Genomic DNA, 23551 nt, shown 5'->3' on the forward strand with positions numbered 1-23551 from the left:
TGATACACTAAATGTGGAAATATATGGCAGGAAGACCATATTTAATTGAATGTGAAGGTTTTTTAGATGTTTTTTGTGTGTAATTACCAGGAGGTTGACCAGCAGCTGTGTAAGAAGACGGGCCAGCCATGCAGTGGTCAGTGTTCTGGCCATGGGTCACTGCCTCCACTACACATGGTGTTACAGGACACTCAGTGGTTCCGCCCCACCTCCAAGTCCGAGCTCTTTGCCATCATCAAGCAGGTTGAGACCAAGAACTACCGCCTCGTGTTCGGAAACACAGGATATGGTTCGCATCAGTCACATAGTTCTTATAGTTGGTGTTAATGGTATGGAGGTAACCTTGACATTGTCTGTTTGATCTGGGGTGGTAATAAATTAAACAAAAATTAATGGTGTAACCTTGATGTAGTCAGTTTGATTTAGGATGGTACTGTAATAAAATAAAGTTGGTTACGGGTGTGACCATGGCAATGTCACTTTGATCTGGGGTGGTAATAAAAAAAGTTTATGTTATGGGGGTAACCTTGACATTATCCATTTGATATTGGGAGGTAATAATTTTTTTTATTATATAACGTTTAGTGAAATATCTTAAGATATCAGTGAAATAAAAGTGTTATCAGTCACTCAGTGATGATAACACATTTTAGAGTGAAAATTTCACTATTTCACTCTAAAATGTGTTATCATCACTGTAAAAAGTGTTATTTTCACTGTAAGATAGCTGGAACTATTTTGCTGCTGGCATGTTAAAAATAAAGGTAAATTGCCAAAAGTTGTATAATAATTAGAAAATTTCATGTTTTTTGTCAAATATGATTTATATCTCATCTCGTGAAGTTTGCAATCATATCACACTCGTCGCGCAAGCGAAACTCGTGAGATATGATTAAAACTTCACTCAATGAAATATAAATCATATTTGACAAAAAACATGAAATATCTATCTAAATATATATAAATATATATATATATATATATATATATATATATATATAAAATATAATATGGGGTAACCTTGACATTGTCTGTTTGATCTAGGCTGGTAATAAAAAAAAGTTAATGTTATGGGGGTAACCTTGACATTGTTCATTTGATTTAGGGAGGTAATAAAAATATATATATTATGGGGTAACCTTGACATTGTCTATTTGATCTAGTGAGGTAATAAAAAAATATATATATTATGGGGTAACCTTGACATTGTCTATTTGATCTAGTGAGGTAATAAAAAAAATATATTATGGGGTAACCTTGACATTGTCAGTTTGATCTAGTGAGGTAATAAAAATATATATATATTATGGGGTAACCGTGACATTGTCTATTTGATCTAGTGAGGTAATAAAAAAATATATATATTATGGGGTAACCTTGACATTGTCAGTTTGATCTAGTGAGGTAATAAAAAAATATATATATTATGGGGTAACCTTGACATTGTCTATTTGATCTAGTGAGGTAATAAAAATATATATATGTTATGGGGTAACCTTGACATTGTCTATTTGATCTAGTGAGGTAATAAAAATATATATATATTATGGGGTAACCTTGACATTGTCTATTTGATCTAGTGAGGTAATAAAAATATATATATATATTATGGGGTAACCTTGACATTGTCAGTTTGATCTAGTGAGGTAATAAAAATATATATATATTATGGGGTAACCATGACATTGTCAGTTTGATCTAGTGAGGTAATAAAAAAATATATATATTATGGGGTAACCTTGACATTGTCAGTTTGATCTAGTGAGGTAATAAAAAAATATATATATTATGGGGTAACCTTGACATTGTCTATTTGATCTAGTGAGGTAATAAAAATATATATATGTTATGGGGTAACCGTGACATTGTCTATTTGATCTAGTGAGGTAATAAAAATATATATATATTATGGGGTAACCTTGACATTGTCTATTTGATCTAGTGAGGTAATAAAAATATATATATATTATGGGGTAACCTTGACATTGTCAGTTTGATCTAGTGAGGTAATAAAAATATATATATATTATGGGGTAACCTTGACATTGTCAGTTTGATCTAGCGAGGTAAAAATATATATATATTATGGGGTAACCTTGACATTGTCAGTTTGATCTAGTGAGGTAATAAAAATATATATATTATGGGGTAACCTTGACATTGTCAGTTTGATCTAGTGAGGTAATAAAAATATATATATATTATGGGGTAACCTTGACATTGTCAGTTTGATCTATGGTGGTAATAAAATATATATATATTATGGGATAACCTTGACATTGTCAGTTTGATCTATGGTGGTAATAAAAAATATATATATTATGGGGTAACCTTGACATTGTCAGTTTGATCTAGTGAGGTAATAAAAAATATATATATTATGGGGTAACCTTGACATTGTCAGTTTGATCTAGTGAGGTAATAAAAATATATATATATTATGGGGTAACCTTGACATTGTCAGTTTGATCTATGGTGGTAATAAAATATATATATATATTATGGGGTAACCTTGACATTGTCAGTTTGATCAATGGTGGTAATAAAAAAAAAATATATATTATGGGGTAACCTTGACATTGTCAGTTTGATCTATGGTGGTAATAAAAAATATATATATATTATGGGGTAACCTTGACATTGTCAGTCTGATCTAGTGAGGTAATAAAAATATATATATATTATGGGGTAACCATGACATTGTCAGTTTGATCTATGGTGGTAATAAAAAGAAAGATAATGTTATGGGGTGGGACTTAACTCGGTAGTAAAGAGTTTCTGTGAGGTGCAGTGAGTTATTGTGAGAAAAAGCTTTTTAAACAGACTGATGCTTTGTACTTTACGTTTACTTTACATTTACATTACATTAATTTGATTTAGATTTTCGATTTAATTTTGGTTTGATGTAATTTGATTTGATTTTAAAATATTTTTATTTGTTGCAGGTGTGTATAAGGACATTGGACCATGGATGTATGATATTCTGATTGACCTACGAGGCATCAAAGAATTCTATGCAATTTCTGTAAGTAGCTTAGTCTTATACGGGGTTTTTTTGAATGCAATATACAGTGAACCTCCTCTTAACCAGACACACTCGGGACTAAGTAAAAAGTCTGGTTTTAAGAGATATCCAGTTTAAAAAGATTCTCTTCTGTACAGATATTTAAAAAGGAGCCATGAAAAACATTCAGTTTTGAGGGAATTCCAGTTTACAGAGGGTCCGGTTTTGAGAGGTTTCACTGTATGTATTTGTTTTTGGAGGGTACATACATTTTTAATAAATTCTTGACTTTAATTTTGAATTAGTTTTAGGATTTGGAAAACCTTTTTGTATTTCGTGTTTTGTTTATATTATTAATACAGTATCACTGTATACTTCACTTTGACACCTCCCCTTACTGTGCCACTGGTCAAAACTGTTTCATATTTTGTATTTATTAATTGTTTGTACTGTAGTTTAACACAATTTCTAATCATTAGTATCAACACTGCTACTGGTCACTACCACTGCATATTCTGTATATAATAATTGTTTTGTATTGCACTTTTACACAGTCCATTAACTGATGATTCCCATTGCATATTTTCTATATAGTAATCTTTTTATTGCAGTTTGATATAATCCCTCACTAAATGACTGGTGACTACCATCACATAACCTGTATCTAATATTCTTTATATTGCAGTTTGACACGACTGTGTTGTTTGGTGCGAGCCTGACTCTGTCAAATCTTCTGAACATCTTCCAAAAGTCTAAATCTGATCCGACGCTGACCTACTTCAAATGTCTCGCCAAACACCTGGCACGTGTGGCTAACACAGGAGTTAGAAACGTTAGTATTCGAATTTTGCATTCCATTCATCTCATGTTTATTGTGTTCACCATTGTTGAGTTCGGAGTCACGAATAGAGTATATTCTAATCTTCAGAGGTCTTTGAAATTTCCACCTTCATCAAAACTGATAATAAATTTATTAACATTGGCATAGCCAGGATTTTAAATTGGGGTGGTGTGTGCACTCACAATGAAGGGGGCCAACCACACTGTCTTTTACCAGGGCTTCTAGATTATGGTAGCCCCACTCCCATGGCTAATGATATTCGATGTGGGCTATTAAATAATTACTATTGCCATGCCCGACAGCTATTGAACTTGTTTTGGGTCAAATGCTGCAGTTAAGTCTTATTTTGTAAATATGAATATCTGCCCCCATCACCCATCACCCCCCCCTCCCACAATGTTAGTGTTTTTAAGCTATATCTCCCTCTTTAGGTGACATATCCGATTATTACTGTTAATTAGTAAAATTTTATTAACTTAAAGTAAAGTAGGTCTAGAAAGTTTTTAATCGTGGCTAGCAATTTTTTTAAATCACTAATCCCATGGCTAGTGGATTTTATAAAAATTGTAGAAGCCTTGATTTTACACATATTATGAGGTGACAAGCAAATATAAAAGGTGGGGACAAAAGAGACGTGATTGGGTGTGTCTTGCATTGTCCCCCCCCCCCCCCCCCAAATCTACACCAGTGTTGTCAACAATTAAAAGTAGTCACTATGATAATAATATTGACCTAACTTCAATGTGTTTTAAATTATAACCACTACTCTGTATATTGTTTACTGTAACCCAGCATTTGTTTCTCCTTTTACAAATCTATATGAACTTTGCTTCACTGGTATATAAACAGCATTTGTTTAAGCTGGATTCCAAAATAAATTAGCACATTAGCAAATTTGATCAGACAATCGGTAGCCGAATATAACTTTCATTTAGCCAAACAACAAAAATGATGATACATTTACAAATGGTACACGATATTCAAATTAATTTATTGACAAATAATAATAAAATTAAATATAGTCATTAAATTTGTCTTGAGTTTGCATTTTTGGCAGTTTGCCAAATGACAGCTCAAACCCTAAGTAAAAGTCAATTTATGCAAAAAATCTTTGTAATACGTGTGACAGTAATTTGTGAGAGTATAATCCACACTAATATCTGCAGATTGTCAAATACAACACAGTTAACCTGAACTGTACTAAAATGTACTGGTGCATCCCATTTTCAGCTTGGTTGTTGGGCCGGGAACCTGATGCTGAAACACGCACATCCTGAGTTCGTCTCCGATATTTTTGTCATGCTGGAGACCGTGGGCACAAAACTAATCGTTGGTGAGAAATGTGTGTTTTGCATATTTAAATTTTCTAAGATTTTTGGATACATTGTTATGAATACTGATAACAATAATTAACACCTAGTATTACCAACTGATTACAGGGAATGCATGCAAAAGTTCTTGAAAACTGTTATTTTACCTTGTTCACACATGACATATAGGTAAAAGGTTGTGATATGTGGGGGTTTTCCTGTGGAATAAATGCATAATATTATACAGATTTTTTGTTGCTATTCAATAGGAGTAGTAGTAGCAGTGGGTTTTTTTATACCCTTGAAGAAGAGTCAAAATAAGTTTAGATGTGGTTTAAAATGTGTCAATGTGTTATTTTTGTAATTAACAAAATGGAGAAGAGGGGTAAAAATTACCAGATTTTGCCTTACATAATTGTTGAATGGCTTCTTGGCCAGCCTTATTACAATTGACTTATAATTTTTTTGTCAATAATTGTTTTTATTCCATTTTCACAATGTATAATTTTTATATTATATTTAATTTTAATGCATACTTTGGTAAAACAATTAGCTAGATTATACCAAACTTCTGTATAGATATCACTAGTAACATAAGAATAATAGGCTCCATCATATGTGGTCATGTGGGATAAAAAAAAAGTACACCCTCACTGTTGGAAATTTCTACCCGGGACAAGGCTTGCCACCACCGAGGGTGTACTTTTTCTATCCCACATGACCGCATATGATGGAGTCGTTTCTCCCATTCGGTCGATAAATAAACCATTATTTCACACAAGCAACAAAGATGGCTGAAAAAGTAACTTTTTTATTTGACCATTTTATCATAAATAAACTACACTGTCATGTTTGTCACATCTGTTTTTTTGTGTTAAATATAATTTAACACTACAAATTAACAAGACAGCTTTTATAATGAAGGTTTTAATACCAATATATCAATCTCAAACTAACCAACTCACAGTAATATAACATCATAGATTACCAACAAAGTAATACTTCCCATGTTAAACACAATTATGACATAGCCTATGCAAGACAGGTTTATTCCACATGGACTGACGTCATGGAATGGGTCTGTCTGGCATAGCTAGGGATGGGAGAAATACATGTCATTGAGTATATTTATACAGACTATACTAGACTTCACTATCAATATAAGAGTATGTTTAAAGAGATTATTTCATCTTCCCATATCAGGAGGTCCAGATCATTCTGATGTTAATTTGACGCTGACAGATTTCTTGAAAACCGATATGAAGGGCAAGGTCATAACCCTGGCTGTCCTACCAACCTATCAGCCTTCAGACAATATGTACATCAGAACGTTCAAGGTCATGCCTCGAAATCAGGTATTGTTTGAGTTGTAAAATTAAAAACAGATTTCTTTCACACCTTAACCTGACATCACACCTATTTGCACATTCCACGTCACCACCCACCCTGCCCTTAAATGCCTGAAATAACCTTGTCATTGAAGTAAAAAGTGCAAGATAACACTTATAATAAAATATCTACCACAAGCAGCGAATAACTAATCAAACCACCAGTAGCAAAAAGCAGAGAAACTCTAAGCTAAAGGAAAATAAATCTGGATCTTGCAAATGAAGAAGTAAAAAGGAAGGAAATGTCACTGAAACTAGATGACCTTTTTTCTTTTCTTTTTTTTTTCTTTCACAAGCTATTCGTACACCAGTAGTCCAGTCTGTAAAATGAAATGAGCTGTTTTTTCCAGTTCTCCTCTGTCACCATACTTTGGTTTGTATGGCTGTTTCAATAGGCCACTCAGATTGTCACAAACCTTGATAGGTTGGGCCCTGCTGTAGGATGTGCTCCTTTGTTTGGTCTTCGAGTCCACAGCTGCAAGTTGGTGAAGGTGCTGGCTTGAACTTTTTGAACATATGGATGACCTTGACATAATAGAAAATTTTAGCCCTATTGCTCTGTTGAATCATCAAATATTGGAGTTTTTTTAGGCTTTGGATGCAAATAGGTTAGAGGTTTGGTTAAGTATTTTGGGAAAGGTAAAAAAAACTTGGTCTCCTTCATTTTATTGAATTGACATACACATTGATTAGATAAATGTTTACTACGTTAGTTTTATTTCGTTTTAAATGTTCTACAGTATTCCATAATGTATGGTTTATATTCGTTCAAAATGTCCGTTATTTATGGTCACATGATAATATATGTAACAGAAGAGGCATAAAATAACTAACTAAAATGCTTACAAAAACATGAGATAATCTTCATACTATAAAGGGCTTTTTGTATAACAACCACTTTGTTTGGTAAACACTCAATATAACTATGATAAAAGCCATATTTTGTGTTCTGTTTTTTTAATGTGAAAATCTAGAAACGCTTCAGTGTAATAAGAAAATCCTGATTATAAAACTGAATTCATTAAAAAAAAACCTCAATTATCATAGCAGAGTTCTAAGAATGCTTTTTTCTGTCACAATCTAAAAGACTGGCTTTTTGTCCTGTCTTCATCAAACTATTATAACTGAAGAATAAAAGAGAATACTGTTTTTGTTCATCAACTTGTTTTTGTTTGTCATTATGGCAGTGTGCTGTTTATCAAGGAGGTTTTCTTTCTTTTAACTGTTGTCTTTCATTTTCCCTGTCAGAATGCCCATGCTTACGTGTCAGCTGGATTCCGCATGCAGATTGACAAGGCGACTAATTACACTGTGACATTGAAACCCTCCATTGTGATGAATGGCATATCAAAGACATTTGTAAGTTTTTTAATGTCGTTGGAAAAAATATATCAAATGCATCAAGTAATTTTGTGTGATATTGTTTTTCTTTATAGTATAGTTCAGATGGCAATATTGATTAGTTATAAGAATGACACCCCCCTCCCCCTCCAAGTTTAGATCCATTGGATTATCTCCCATTCTAATAAATGCTCCACAACTGGTATATTAAGAGTTGTGATATGTGCTTGGAACATAATGCATTGAACAAGTATGTTTCTTCCAATCTGTAGAAAGGTGATGAGGTAGCAGCAGGTATCATTTGTAATATTGTGGCTCATGTAACAACTGTCATGGATTGACATTTAATAGCCAGTGCTGGGTTGTCACTACACATTCCTTTTGTTGTCTTCTATCGGTCCAGATGGAGGGCACTATAGGTTTCATTTCTGTCCTTCTGTCCATCTGTCTCACATACAGTGTTCTGGACTCTTGGTTTTTATTAAAATGCTTCATGATATTGAGCTGACATGTTGCATATAGGTTTATCATGTAGAATTACAAATCAAGTTTGACATTTATGGTGAATTATCCATTTTTGACAGAGTTATTGCCTGATCAAGTTTGACTTTCATGGAAATGTATTCAAGGGCTACAACTCTGTCAAAAAAAAGGAATTTATCCATGTTTGACAGAGTTATGGCCCTTGAACTCAGAAGATTGGAGGGGCTCTGGCACATGATTTGTGTTAGCAGTATTTTCAGAATGCTTGTTTAAACAAATATTCTTTCCTTTTTTCCCTTACTAGTTGTAAGTGGATGGGGGAGGGGGTTTGGGTGTGTGTGTTTTTTACTATATACATGTATATCCCTACGATAAATCCGCTAAATTTGTCTTCTGTAATAATTAAACTTAATTAAGGAACCATTTGTCTTGCAATAATAATTCAAATGTATCTTGTTTCAAAATTATTATTACCACTACCAAAAATTTGTTTCAACATATGATGTTGCAATTATAAATAGCAATGGTTTGTTCATGTTTGTAAAAGAAATAGGTACATGATATTTATGACACTGTACATTAAATTATATTGATATTTAAAATCCCAATATTTATGAACAGCATTTTTATCTTGTTTAAAGGGATGTATGTTTGACTGTAATTGTTACAGTAGTTTATCTTTTGTTTCAGAATCATGCCGTGTTGACAGAAAATTACCTTGTTGGTAAACAGCTGGGTGATCCAAATGTGCTAAAAGGTTGGGGAACTCTTCAACTAAATTCACTTGAAGATGATGCAGATATTTTATCCATTGCTTACAAATACTTATTATTCACTGCATAATAAAATGCTAATAAACCGAATATATTATTGCAATAGCAACCTCATTACAAATGAACCTAGTCGTTAAGTTGTAATGCTAATGCTGGTAGGTACTGGGTTCACATCTCGGTACCAGCTCCTAGCCAGAGTGAGTGTTAGTGGCTCATTGGGAAGAAGGAAGGAAATGTTTTATTTAACGATTCACTCAACACATTTTATTTACGGTTATATGGTGTCAGATATATGCTTAAGGACCACACAGATATTCAGAAAGGAAACCTGCTGTTGCCACTTCGATTAGCACCAAGGGATCTGTTATATGCACCCTCCCACAGACAGGATAGCACATAACATGGCCGTTGATATACCAGTCGTGATGCACTGGCTGGAACAAGAAATAGCCCAATGGGCCCACCAACGGGGATCGATCCCACACCGACCACGCATCAAGCGAGTGCTTTACTACTGGGCTACATCCCGCCCTTCATTGAAAAGAAGTAATGCAACTATATCATCTTCCCCTTGACAAGCCACTGACAACTAATCGCTAACCCTTGTCTTGTATTGACAGCTCAGGTAGCTGAGATGAGTGCCTAGGACAGTACATGTAAAATACATTGCAATGAAAAAAAAACTAAATAAAAAAGTTTATATTTTATAACAAAAATTGGTTTTCACAAATATTAGTACTATATAATTAGTAGTTAATTTATCATTGTCGCTACAGTGTATGTTGTAATGTGTGTATATTATCAAATATAACATTATGTTTTGATTACCCATGTTTTACAACAGGTGCTCTTGGTATGCTAGCATCCGAGCTTATTCCTGATGCATCAAGTCTTACTGACACTAACTATATCAAGTCTCTCGCTCTCAGTCTTTTCTACAAGGTACGGATGGTTATAGAGAGCAGCTACATTGTAGTTTTACAATGACAGATGAGTGTTTTGTTGATTCTTATTCATTTATTGATTGCAAAGTGTTCAGTCGGTAACATGGTACCTAGGAGATTTCTGCTAAATTTATACTTGCTTTTCACTGGTCTCAGTGTGTTTTATTTTAGTTTGTTTTGTTGTAATATGTTTTGTTTAAAGTGTGTTTTGTTTAACGACATCACTAGAGCACATTGATTTATTAATCATCCACTATTGGATGTCAAACATTTGGTAATTTGGACCTATAGTCTTTGAGAGGAAACCCACTACATTTTTCAATTAGTAGCAACAGATCTTTTATATGCACCATCCCACAGACAGGATAGCACATACCACGGCCTTTGATAGACCAGTCGTGGTGCACTGGCTGGAATGAGAAATAGGATATGCTTTGTGTTTCACAGGTACCCCATGCTGTTGAACTGTATTATGTTTGGAGATAGTTGGTACTTTACCAAAATAGTTCCTGTGTTTACCAGTCATTCAATGTTGTTTGACAGTGTTTTGTTTTGTGACAATTAGTGGACAGGTTTTCAATATAATATCATGCTGTTTGACAGTGTTTTCTTTTGTGACAATTAGTGGACAGGTTTTCAATATAATATGCTGTTTGACAGTGTTTTGTTTTGTGACAGTTAGTGGACAGGTTTTCAATATAATATGCTGTTTGACAGTGTTTTGTTTTGTGACAATTAGTGGACAGGTTTTCAATATAATATCATGCTGTTTGACTGTGTTTTGCTTTGTGACAGTTAGTGGACAGGTTTTCAATATAATATCATGCTGTTTGACAGTGTTTTGTTTTGTGACAGTTAGTGGACAGGTTTTCAATATAATATCATGCTGTTTGACAGTGTTTTGTTTTGTGACAGTTTGTGTCAGGAGTGTTTCAATATAATTCCCCACCACCGATATATCATGCTGTTTGACAGTGTTTTGTTTTGTAACAATTAGTGTAGCATTTCTCAATATAATACCATGCTGTTTGACTGTGTTTTGTTTTGTGACAGTTTGTCCTGGGAGCCTGTGATACGAAAGTTTCTCCTAGATACAAGAGTGGTGGTGCCAATCTGTATCGGCCTCTGTCATCGGGCACGCAGTCTTACGACACCCACAAACAGGAGTGGCCTGTCAGTGAACCCATGACAAAGACGACATCTGAATTACAGGTACGCAGCTCAGAAGGTGGCTAGCTAGATTACAGAGTAGAGCACAGGCCTGGATTGTGCTTTGGTTCAGCCCTCGACATTAAGGCCGATGGGTTCAGGGTTCATGCCCACGGTTTAATTAGGGCACACAACATTATAATTTTATTAGAAATCTGATGAATTATGTAAAAAATGTGTATTGAAAAACAGAAGGAAATTTACAAAATTTACATACAACATCTTTACACATACATGTAACTTACTTTTAAATGGTTTGAGAATTGAAGATGTTATATGATGATAGGTTTACATATTGCTGACCTATATTTTTACTATTTCAAGATTTCTTTTAGTATATAAAAGGACATAGTATGTGGTGAGTGGTCTGTTAAAAACTACATGTTAACACTGTTAATTTGTAGAAGCTGACAACTGGCATTAAAACAGCTCTCAAGTATTTCAAAATCCATAACTTAATAATTAAAGTATGTTTGCTGTAAAAATTATTATTTCAAAGTTGTCCATAATACATATTTAATTATATTTCTTCCATGTAACAATGTGTATTAATTAATTGATGCCGGGGTATTATATATTTGGTTAATTTCCAGACCTCGGGTCGTGTGCAGTTTGTTAATGATGTTCCTCCCCAGTCTGGAGAGCTCCATGCAGCATTTGTCCTCAGCTCGGTTGGTAAAGCTCAGATCTCAAACGTGGACACATCTGCAGCACTGGTAGGTGCAGTAAATTCCTCCTCTTTTTCTAGAACACTCGGTGGAGAAAAAGACATTTCATTATTGGTCATTCCTTATTAATATTTATGTGCAATTTCTTAAACGCTGGTAAACTAAACATTATAATATATCAACCAGATGGTAACCCACTGCCTACATAATTAATATAAAAAGAGCTGAGATAGTCGTTTAGGCCACCAATTGAGGTTACATTTATTGACATTAAAACTGAAATTGTAGCACAAGTGTGAGAACATTAACTGTTAAATAAATATTATTTGAATGCAGTACTAGCTTCTTTACATAGTAACAGTTTAATATTCTATTTGGTGTGTATGCTTAAAATATACTAAAGTTAAATCGCTGAAATGATTTTGGGGCTGAATGCGCCACCAAGCGAGTTATAAAACCAATCTCCAAAACCAGTAAAAAAAACTCCAACAAAAAAAACAAGCCAGAAATAAAGCCCATTGATGGAAAGCATAGCATACATTCCTGTATTCGAAGACAAGGTGCAGTCCTTGAAAGGCCAAAGACCCGCCAACCTGCAAACATAAACAAGGACCCACAGCAATAATGTGACAAAAACAACATGTAACCAAATTAGTACAATACTAAATGTAATGGAGTTAGATGGGGAGGTGGTGGAATTTTTGTTTCCGTTTCAAACCTGTTCGACCAGAAGATTTTTTAAAATGTTGTTGTATCTTGTTTTGGTACCAACATACTGCTCCACCTGCCTATTTGCATTTTATTCCATCAAACTGTTAAATCAACCCAGGTAAAATCATACACAACTTGCCCATAAATGCTTTTACTTGCATAAAATCACTTTAAAAACACAAAGTGTCAGTTGGCAGGATTTGAACCATCTGCACCAATTTGCATGGCATTTGACAGCCCACGACCGTAACATTTAAATAAGAGGCACGGTATAGCTCAGTGGTAGATCAATCAATCAATCAATCTATTTATTTTAATTTATCCTTCAACCACGGTTTCTGTTGGCCGATTATGATGACTGATTAAAACAGAGTCATAAACATATACTAGCAGATTATGACTTGTGACATCACATACACATGGACGTCACATTCACAGATACGACACAAAACCATTCTGAAATAAATGGAATAATATTTCTTCCTCTCAATTTTTGATGGATTACAGAATGAATATAGTAACAAGTTAATGACGTAGAATATTGGCTTTGTCCTGTTCAAGCTGAATAGGAAATTCTACTCGGCAAGACTTGCAGAATTCCCTGTTCTTATCTTCACAGGATAATGCTGATATCCTATGTTATTAAATAGCTATTCTCTATATATGAATAATAAAAACAAATACATAAACACACAAATATACACCTGGAGTGCTTGTCTGAGGTGCGATAGCTTTTCGGTTCGATTGTCAAAAATGTACTACTTTTTTTTTTCTTCGCATTTGGTACCCTACAACTTGTACATCAAAAGTTATAAGACAGCAAATAAATGTTATAAATAATTTGGGGTGTTACTCTCCATTGCCTTTCCTTTCCATATTAAGAGCACCAAGATAGAAAAGACAGAATATAGAAAATGTTGGTGTTTGTCACTTTGTAATAAAAAAAATAAAAAAATAAGGTTTTTAAAAACGTTTAATTAATCTGTCACTTTGTAATAAAAAAAACCTAACTTTTAAAGGTTGTTAAAAACATTTAATTATTGGAGGAACTATATGGAAAATTTACATTTTTCATTGTGACCTTAGACAATGACTGTGTTTACTGTTGTGAAAAGTTTTGTTTATTATTATTGTACTAACTGTAATTTTAGAGCTTACCAGGTGTTCTGAAGTATTTGTCCGCTGCCGATATTCCACCAGGGGGCAAGAACAACTACACTCCTACAGGAGAGTTTGTGGAAGAGGTGATGTATTAAATGTAGTAAACAATGTGAAAGTGTGATATACTAAATATATTATACATCCTTCCATGTTAACTTATGTTTATGACAAAAGTTTATAAAATTTGTTAAATTTAGTCTATAAATAAATAATATAAACCAGAGTCGACTATAGGTTTTGTCTGTTTGTATGCCCGACATATTCTTTTTGGAACTTTTGTTTTAGCAATGCCTTAAATTATTGAGCTGAAATTTATGTGTATATCTTTTTGATGTAGAATTACAGATCAAGTTTGACATTCATTGGGATTTACCCATTGGGCTATTTCTCATTCCAGCCAGTGCTCCACAACTAGTGTAACAAAGGCTATGGTATGTACTATCCTGTCTGTGGGATGGTGCATATAAAAGATGCTGCTAATCAAAAAGAGTAGCCCATGAAGGAAGGAAATGTTTTATTTAACGACGCACTCAACACATTTTATTTACGGTTATATGGCGTCAGACATATAGCTAAGGACCACACAGATATTGAGAGAGGAAACCCGCTGTCGCCACTTCATGGGCTACTCTTTCCGATTAGCAGCAAGGGATCTTTTATATGCACCATCTCACAGACAGGATAATTCATACCATGGCCTTTGTTACACCAGTTGTGGAGCACTGGCTGAAACGAGAAATAGCCCACACATCAAGCGAACGCTTTACCACTGGGCTACTTCCCGCCCGAGTAGCCCATGAAGTGGCGACAGCGGATTTCCTCTCTCAATATCTGTGTGGTCCTTAACCATATGCCTGATGCCATATAACCGTAAATAAAATGTGTTGAGAGTGTCGTTAAATAAAACATTTCCTTCCTTCATGGGGATTTTGCCCATTTTTGACAGAGTTATGGCCCTTGAACTGAAGAGAAAATGTGTTGGGCCCAGTAGGGGTCATATATTATTTCAGCTGTACCCTCAGACTTCTTGTTACTTATGAAGTTAAAAATGTAATGCTAATTATAATCTACCATTGAATAATAAATAGGTGACTGGTAAATGATATCATCTTATTAATGTTAACCATAATTAAAATAGCTACAGTAATATAATTGTAGAATGTTTTCTTTGTGATTTACCAAACAGTAGTAGATTATTATTTCAATAATTCTTATTTCATTTAAATCGCTTTAGATATTTTCAAGTGGTGAGATCCAATTCTGTGGACAGCCAATTGGCCTCATTGTGGCTGGTGAGTTTAGTTTAGTGTTTTAGTTTCTCTAGCAAGTTAGAGGCCATTCACATATTACATAACACTCGAAGGGGTGGGTGGGTGTAGGTCCAAACATTATGTAGCGTTACAGGAGGTGGGTGGCTGTAGTTAATGGCATTATGGAACACACTTTCTTTCTTTTTTACTAAAATCTTTTTTTTCTTTTCTTTTTCCATAAATGCTCTGTCACAGCAACAGTGTTTAATGTTGGTAGTTATAGCTAGATGTATACACACAATAAGGATTCTAAATTGAGTTGAAATGCATATATGTGTTTTTCAAAATCGCAAAACAGGATGTTAAAATTATATTGCATCCATCACATGACTTGTTTGTCAACGGAAAGGGTGTGTGTGTGTGTGTGTGTGTCTCCAAGTGTTACATAATATTTTTGGTGTATATGGTCTAGCATTACGGAGCATTACAAGGGGAGGGAGTGAGTCTAATTTTTACAAAAATAGTGTTACGTAATATTTGAACGGCCCCTTAGCATGGGTGGGGAAAGAAATCATTCAGAATCTTTGAGACTGAAATTATTTTTTGAAAACATGTTTTTTTCAGTCCCTCTTTTGTTTTTGTTTTTGTCTATGTATCAGTCCATTTTTATTATTGGAAACAACTTTCATATGTTTGTGTTTCACCAACTCATTATTACTTATCTACATCAATCAGCAGGTGTCTGTTTTGGGTCTTAAAATATTTGCTCCAGGTCCAGATTTAATACAAATGTATTTCATTTCCCCCATTATTTACCAGAAATGAAAATGTTTGACCCATGACACATGCATAAAGTGGGTTTTTCATGCATTTATGAAAAATACCAAAATGCGCATTAAATTTAAGAAAATGTCACAATGTCAACACCTTACAAAGGAAGAATATGCTGTGTTTTTACCATATTTAAAGAAAACTGCTTAAACTATTTACTGGCCCTTAATTAACTTTGTTGAATATATATCTAAAACAATTAATTACTGTTCTCCATTTTAACACTGAGAAGTGACATCCTATACCACATCAACTTCCTATTCCACTGCAAATCAGTCGTTTCACTTATCTAGTCGACCAGCTGACGGCTGACACTGCGGCCAGTATGGTGAAGGTCACCTACACCAACGTCCATCCCCCCGTTCTCACCATGGTGGAGGCTATACAGCAGGGCTCGGTCTTCCCACATGTGGCGGAAGAGATCAAAGTGGGAGATGCAGAGGGTGAGTTCTTACAGGGACGAATTTACACAAGGTATTTATCCTGAAGTCCAGGTATTGTTCACAAAGAGCTGTGTGTATTTAGTAATTTATGATAAATGCATGTGTCACATTTTTCCCTTGTTACATGTAAATATTTATCCTGTAGTCCAGGTATTGTTCTCAAACAGCTGTGTGTATTTAATAATTTATGATAAATGCATGTGTCACATTTTCCCCTTGTTACATGTAAATAGTTATCCTTTGGTCCATGTATTGTTCACAAACAGCTGTGTGTATTTGATAGTTTATGATAAATACACGTGTCACATTTTTCCTATGTTAAAGACCAATTAATAAATATACGATGATCACCTTTCGTAATTCGGCGCAAAATATATTTTGATGATTTCCTGAAATAATTAAAACAAAATCAAGTATGATGTTTCTTTGTAGTAAATCTAAATCTTTCTTCTTAGCCTACAAAGATGATGACGAATTTCATATATTTGTAACCAATCTTGTGTTTCTTCCTTTTTTCAGCTGCAATTGCTGCATCTCCAAAGAAGATCCTAGGACAGATTTCTATGGAAAGTCAGTATCACTTTCAGATGGAAACACAGGTTAATAGTTTCTCAGTTTTTCATATTTACATAAATAGTTGGCTGTAGTGCTAATCTGAAAGTGTGATGGGTCATAATCATCAATTGCCTTGAAAAAGATTTGGTGGGGTTTTATTCCCATCCCAACCAGTTCCTCGCAATTGGTACTGTCCTTTCTGTGCGACAGCTAGACGATATGATTTGAGGTAGGAATAGCCTTTTTGGTGATAGCAGGTTCTGTGTGTGTGTGTCTCTCTCTCTCTCTGTGTCTCTCTCTCTGTCTCTCTGTCTCTCTCTCACTGTCTCTGTCTCTTGAGGCACGTTCAATCCATTGAGCCAATTACCTCCTGAAGCCATGCGTGTGCTATTCTGTCAGGGGAAGCATATATAGGGAATAACTGGTTACTGTCTTTAAGATATTGGCCTTATCCTGCGAAGGTTAGAATGGTGAATGCAGCATGGCTTTGCTGAGCTGTATTCGCCATTCGACCTAAGCAGGATAAAGCCGATATCTTAAGACAGTAACCAATTATTTCTTTTATCCTGCAATCCTACGGGAATAGTCGGAAAATCAATATTTATTCCATTTTTGTGTAAGCAAATAGAGTATTGTAAACCTAGCAAAGCTTTTGCCGCATGACGTCATACAAGATACATGACGTCATTTTTTGTAAGATGCTAGCTACATTCTGTCACCTTCAAAAAGTGTTCCTAAACTTTAATTCATGAATAACAAATATACAAGTTTTGTATTATTGTCGCAGACTATAAGTTAGTTGTATTTACTGTACTTAAACGTGATTTAAAGATTATGTTTATTGAAAATCTAGTCTGAAACACTCAAGTCGAGTTGGGCTTATGTCACATGACCTATATATTTTGTCAGTGACCAAAAATATAGAGATTTATCTAGTCATCATATCTTGCCAATGTGTACAGTGATTGCAGGATAAATGAAAAAAAAAAACACTTCATGTTAATCAGAAGAGTAGCTTACGTAGAAACAGAGTTTCATTTCTAACTTTTTAGACCACACATCACATAATATATAATGTTTTAACCAGTATGCTGTGGTACTGATGAGAACAATTGGAATCACATAATATACAATGTATGTTTTAACCAGTATGCTGTGGTACTGATGAGAACAACTGGAATCACTATCCTGTCTGTGTTGTTACGGACGCCTGTCTCCAGACGTTGTAACAGCGAAGGTGGTGAATTATTAAGAAAATATATATAATATGGTTCGACGAGCCCCCAGTCTGCAGAAATGGCAGACGATTAAACTAATACTTCAGTTTATAATGAATGATCACTTCTGACTTTCTCTAAACAACAAAACCAACACAAATCAACATGTAATCATTTAATACATAAACAGCTAACTGTCACCAAGGTGACTTACACTGAATACAACAATCTGTTGTACTGACCACTGCTCAAACTACGACACTCACTTTATATGTTCTCTATACAAATGTTCAATGATATCATCATGTAGATTCATTCGGCTGATAGGACGGTTCCCTCAGTTCAGCTCTGCGGCACTTCATACGACAGGTAGATAACTGGACTTCAATAAGCTTCAGTTCTGCGACTCTTCAATAATATGTTAATCCAACAATATTGTCCTCTGTGGACATCAGGTACGGGGTTGTACACTCCGACCCTTTCTTCAGTCAAACAGCCGTAACGTTGCTTGGCACGAAGCTTCTATGGAACTGCTACACCAAACCTCAGACAAGACTTTTATGCACCAGGCATGGTCCTTGGAGATATGAGGTAATCTCACGTAACATTATATAGTTCACATTGGATTCACAAGCACCAACCGTTTTATGTTGGCAGTAAATACATTATACGCTTGTGAATGACACATGATAGTTTCTTTGACTTCCACAACAAATTAAGCTCTCATCAGTAGCAGATAAATAGATAGGCCGCGTTGTTTCCACAGCTTTGTAATGAGTGTTCGTAGTGAGTGTTCCAACGTTTAATTATTGTTAGTTGCACACATATGGTGGTTAGTGAGTTTAGTGTCGTTGGGATGTTTAAACAGATGGCCTTACACATGATGTCTGTCTGCTATACATCTGACATCATGACAGTGTAAATCTGCAGATCTCTTGCTACTAATCAGAAAGAGTAACCCATTGCATGGCAGCAGCGGGTATCCTCTCATTATCTGTGTGGTGCTTAACTATATTTCCAGTGCCATATAACTGTAATTAAAATGTGTTGAGTGCATCATGAAATAAAACATTTCTTCCTTCCTTCACTCATTTTTTTGCAGCCAACAGAAGATGGAGTTGGGTTGAATGTGCTGGGTGTGTTCTTTGTACACTAATTTCCTCCTGTATTATGGTTTACATCAGTATCTGCAGCCCAACTGAAGATGGAGTTGGAATGAATGTGCTGGGTGTGTTCTTTGTACACTAATTTCCTCCCGTATTGTGGTTTAGATCAGTATCTGCAGCCCAGCAAATGATGGAGTTGGAATGAATGTGCTGGGTGTGTTGTTTGTACACTAATTTCCTCCCGTATTGTGGTTTAGATCAGTATCTGCAGCCCAGCAAATGATGGAGTTGGAATGAATGTGCTGGGTGTGTTGTTTGTACACTAATTTCCTCCCGTATTGTGGTTTAGATCAGTATCTGCAGCCCAGCAAATGATGGAGTTGGAATGAATGTGCTGGGTGTGTTGTTTGTACAGTAAATTCCTCCCGTATTGTGGTTTAGATCAGTATCTGCAGCCCAACAGAAGATGGAGTTGGGATGAATGTGCTGGGTGTGTTCTTTGTACACTAATTTCCTCCTGTATTGTGGTTTAAATCAGTATCTGCAGCCCAACAGAAGATGGAGTTGGAATGAATGTGCTGGGTGTGTTGTTTGTACACTAATTTCCTCCCATATTGTGGTTTACATCAGTAACTGCAGCCCAGCAAATGATGGAGTTGGGATGAATGTGCTGGGAGTGTTCTTTGTACACTAATTTCCTCCCGTATTGTGGTTTAGATCAGTATCTGCAGCCCAACAGAAGATGGAGTTGGGATGAATGTGCTGGGTGTGTTCTTTGTACACTAATTTCCTCCTGTATTGTGGTTTAGATCAGTATCTGCAGCCCAGCAAATGATGGAGTTGGAATGAATGTGCTGGGTGTGTTGTTTGTACACTAATTTCCTCCCGTATTGTGGTTTAGATCAGTATCTGCAGCCCAGCAAATGATGGAGTTGGAATGAATGTGCTGGGTGTGTTGTTTGTACACTAATTTCCTCCCGTATTGTGGTTTAGATCAGTATCTGCAGCCCAGCAAATGATGGAGTTGGAATGAATGTGCTGGGTGTGTTGTTTGTACACTAATTTCCTCCCGTATTGTGGTTTAGATCAGTATCTGCAGCCCAGCAAATGATGGAGTTGGAATGAATGTGCTGGGTGTGTTCTTTGTACACTAATTTCCTCCTGTATTGTGGTTTAGATCAGTATCTGCAGCCCAACAGAAGATGGAGTTGGAATGAATGTGCTGGGTGTGTTGTTTGTACACTAATTTCCTCCCGTATTGTGGTTTAGATCAGTATCTGCAGCCCAACAGAAGATGGAGTTGGGATGAATGTGCTGGGTGTGTTCTTTGTACACTAATTTCCTCCTGTATTGTGGTTTAGATCTGTATCTGCAGCCCAGCAAATGATGGAGTTGGAATGAATGTGCTGGGAGTGTTCTTTGTACACTAATTTCCTCCCGTATTGTGGTTTAGATCAGTATCTGCAGCCCAACAGAAGATGGAGTTGGGATGAATGTGCTGGGTGTGTTCTTTGTACACTAATTTCCTCCTGTATTGTGGTTTAGATCTGTATCTGCAGCCCAGCAAATGATGGAGTTGGAATGAATGTGCTGGGAGTGTTCTTTGTACACTAATTTCCTCCCGTATTGTGGTTTAGATCAGTATCTGCAGTCCAACAGAAGATGGAGTTGGGATGAATGTGCTGGGTGTGTTCTTTGTACACTAATTTCCTCCTGTATTTTGGTTTAGATCAGTATCTGCAGCCCAGCAAATGATGGAGTTGGAATGAATGTGCTGGGTGTGTTGTTTGTACACTAATTTCCTCCCGTATTGTGGTTTAGATCAGTATCTGCAGCCTAGCAAACGATGGAGTTGGAATGAATGTGCTGGGTGTGTTGTTTGTACATTAATTTCCTCCCGTATTGTGGTTTAGATCAGTATCTGCAGCCCAACAGAAGATGGAGTTGGGATGAATGTGCTGGGTGTGTTCTTTGTACACTAATTTCCTCCTGCATTGTGGTTTAGATCAGTATCTGCAGCCCAACAGAAGATGGAGTTGGGATGAATGTGCTGGGTGTGTTGTTTGTACACTAATTTCCTCCTGTATTGTGGTTTACATCAGTAACTGCAGCCCAACAGAAGATGGAGTTGAGATGAATGTGCTGGGTGTGTTCTTTGTACACTAATTTCCTCCCGTATTGTGGTTTAGATCAGTATCTGCAGCCCAACAGAAGATGGAGTTGGGATGAATGTGCTGGGTGTGTTCTTTGTACACTAATTTCCTCCCGTATTGTGGTTTAGATCAGTATCTGCAGCCCAACAGAAGATGGAGTTGGGATGAATGTGCTGGCGGCCACCCAGTGGATAGATTACGTCCAGCAGGTGGTGGCGGGAGTCCTCAACATTCCCGAGAGTGGGTAAGAACTCGCATTTAGAGCAGTAAAGATAATCACGGTTTGAAACTAGTGTTTTATGAGACCTGTGACAAAACTTGCAGACAGTAACCTATAGGTGTTAGTTTAAAATGTGTAACTTGTTGGTGTTTACCTCCTCGGTGGTGTCGTGGTTAAGCCATCGGACATAAGGCTGGTAGGTACAGGGTTCGCGGCCCGGTACCGACTCCCACCCAGAGCGAGTTTTAACAACTCAATGGATAGGTGTAAAACCATTACACCCTCTTCTCTCTCACTATCCACTAACAACTAACAACTAACCCACTGTCCTGGACAGACAGCCCAGATAGCTGAGGTGTGTGCTCAGGACAGCGTGCTTGAACCTTACATGGATATAAGCACGAAAATAACTTGAAATGAAATGTTGTGCTCTTTTTTTCACCAGTCTTGATGGTATAGTGGTTTAGCCATCAGCCTAAAAGTGACTTTTTAAACACTATGGCATATTTTTCACTATCAGAGCCATTTTTAGTCCCCTACCAGTCCAACTGGAGGGGACTATAGGTTTCATCTCCATTCTTCTGTCTGTCTGTCTGTCTGTCTGTCTGTCCACCTTCCCATCCATCAATTGGACAGACTTGACGGACAGACTACAGTCAACATTGGCTGTTACTGTTTATGTGATTCCCTATTTTTTGCTGTCAGTATATGTGTGTTATTATTACAGAGTGAACGTCAGTGTGAGGAGGCTGGGTGGAGCGTATGGGTCGAAGATCACCAGGAATAACCAGATATCAGCAGCGTGTGCCCTGGCAGCTCACATCATGAGGAAGTGAGACCATAGTAGACTTTCTTAATTACTAAAGGACAGGATACATAGGCATACGGGATCTAATTTTTGTAGGGAGGCAGGCTGGATTTTGCCCAAATTAAATGAAAATGCTTGAATCTGAATAACAACATTTATTCATATTAGCATTACTACCAAATAGGGTTGCAAACAAATCACTGCCCATTTTTACATGGATTGCAACTAATTTTGAGGGTAGAATCATGGAAATACATGGTAAAAAGGTCTCAGGTTAGCACATTTTGACCAAATATCTCTGTCATTTTTGTTCCCCATTGTCTCATGTGGCGGGATTTAGCTCAGTGGTAGAGCACTCACCTGAGGTGCTTGCATCATAGGATCTAACCACTTCAGTGGATCCATTCTAGTGCCCCGTGACTGGCATATCCAAGTCTATACGGTAATGTTTTCTGGAGTGTTTGTCCAGTGTGTTTTTCATCCCTTAAAAATATAGTAGTTTATAAATTTCATGTCATCATGATGAAATCTTTAGCAAAGTTTCTATAATAATTACTGTACTTGAGTCTAATAGTTTTATAATTTGTTATTTTGTCTTTTAAGACCTGTGAGACTGTTTCTGAACTTCCACGACAACATGAAAGCGATCGGCAAACGGTTTCCATACCTAGCAGACTATCAGGTTTGTAGAAAACAAATTCTACCCTGAAAAAACTAAAAACCTACAAGTTTGAAAAGTGTTTTCCATCTCATATCAATATAGTACATCTATGCTACCTAAATATTCATGTCAGGATAATTGTTAATATAGATTTAAAAATATAATATACAAGATGTAACCTGTGCTTAGCATGTAAAATATTTTTGTTTTTTGAGTGGGTTTTTTGTTGGGTTTTTTAATTCTTTATTTTTTTTTTTTATTATTGGCAAAGGTAGTTTACAAAACATATATTAGAAAATACAAGAAAAAAGAATAAAATAATATACACACAGTACTTAATTAAATACAAACAGTAATTGAAAAAAAGGGTGTGTACAGCTGATGTTTCAGGAAGGTATAACATGTATTTAAACACATGGGTTTTTTCCACAGCAGATCTCCTATTTACACGATTCATATATTTGCATAGATATA

General features: G+C 35.8%; 1 protein-coding gene across 1 annotated transcript in view; it reads left to right on the forward strand.

Moving 5' to 3' along the window:
• LOC121381254 (xanthine dehydrogenase-like) overlaps window positions 1-23551 on the forward strand; it is a 72794-nt gene that overhangs the window by 9330 nt on the left and 39913 nt on the right. The window contains exons 7-23 of the mRNA XM_041510495.1: window positions 91-289; window positions 2946-3025; window positions 3690-3836; window positions 5076-5178; window positions 6359-6510; window positions 7792-7902; window positions 9058-9124; window positions 9985-10082; window positions 11138-11296; window positions 11887-12009; window positions 13824-13916; window positions 15068-15125; window positions 16208-16357; window positions 16877-16956; window positions 21517-21632; window positions 22336-22440; window positions 23020-23098. Of these exons, the coding sequence (XP_041366429.1) occupies window positions 91-289; window positions 2946-3025; window positions 3690-3836; window positions 5076-5178; window positions 6359-6510; window positions 7792-7902; window positions 9058-9124; window positions 9985-10082; window positions 11138-11296; window positions 11887-12009; window positions 13824-13916; window positions 15068-15125; window positions 16208-16357; window positions 16877-16956; window positions 21517-21632; window positions 22336-22440; window positions 23020-23098 (1920 nt within the window). The remainder of the gene's footprint in view (window positions 1-90; window positions 290-2945; window positions 3026-3689; window positions 3837-5075; window positions 5179-6358; window positions 6511-7791; window positions 7903-9057; window positions 9125-9984; window positions 10083-11137; window positions 11297-11886; window positions 12010-13823; window positions 13917-15067; window positions 15126-16207; window positions 16358-16876; window positions 16957-21516; window positions 21633-22335; window positions 22441-23019; window positions 23099-23551) is intronic.

This window comes from Gigantopelta aegis, chromosome 9, assembly GCF_016097555.1.
Source record: "Gigantopelta aegis isolate Gae_Host chromosome 9, Gae_host_genome, whole genome shotgun sequence".
In the NCBI taxonomy this organism is placed as follows: domain Eukaryota; kingdom Metazoa; phylum Mollusca; class Gastropoda; order Neomphalida; family Peltospiridae; genus Gigantopelta; species Gigantopelta aegis.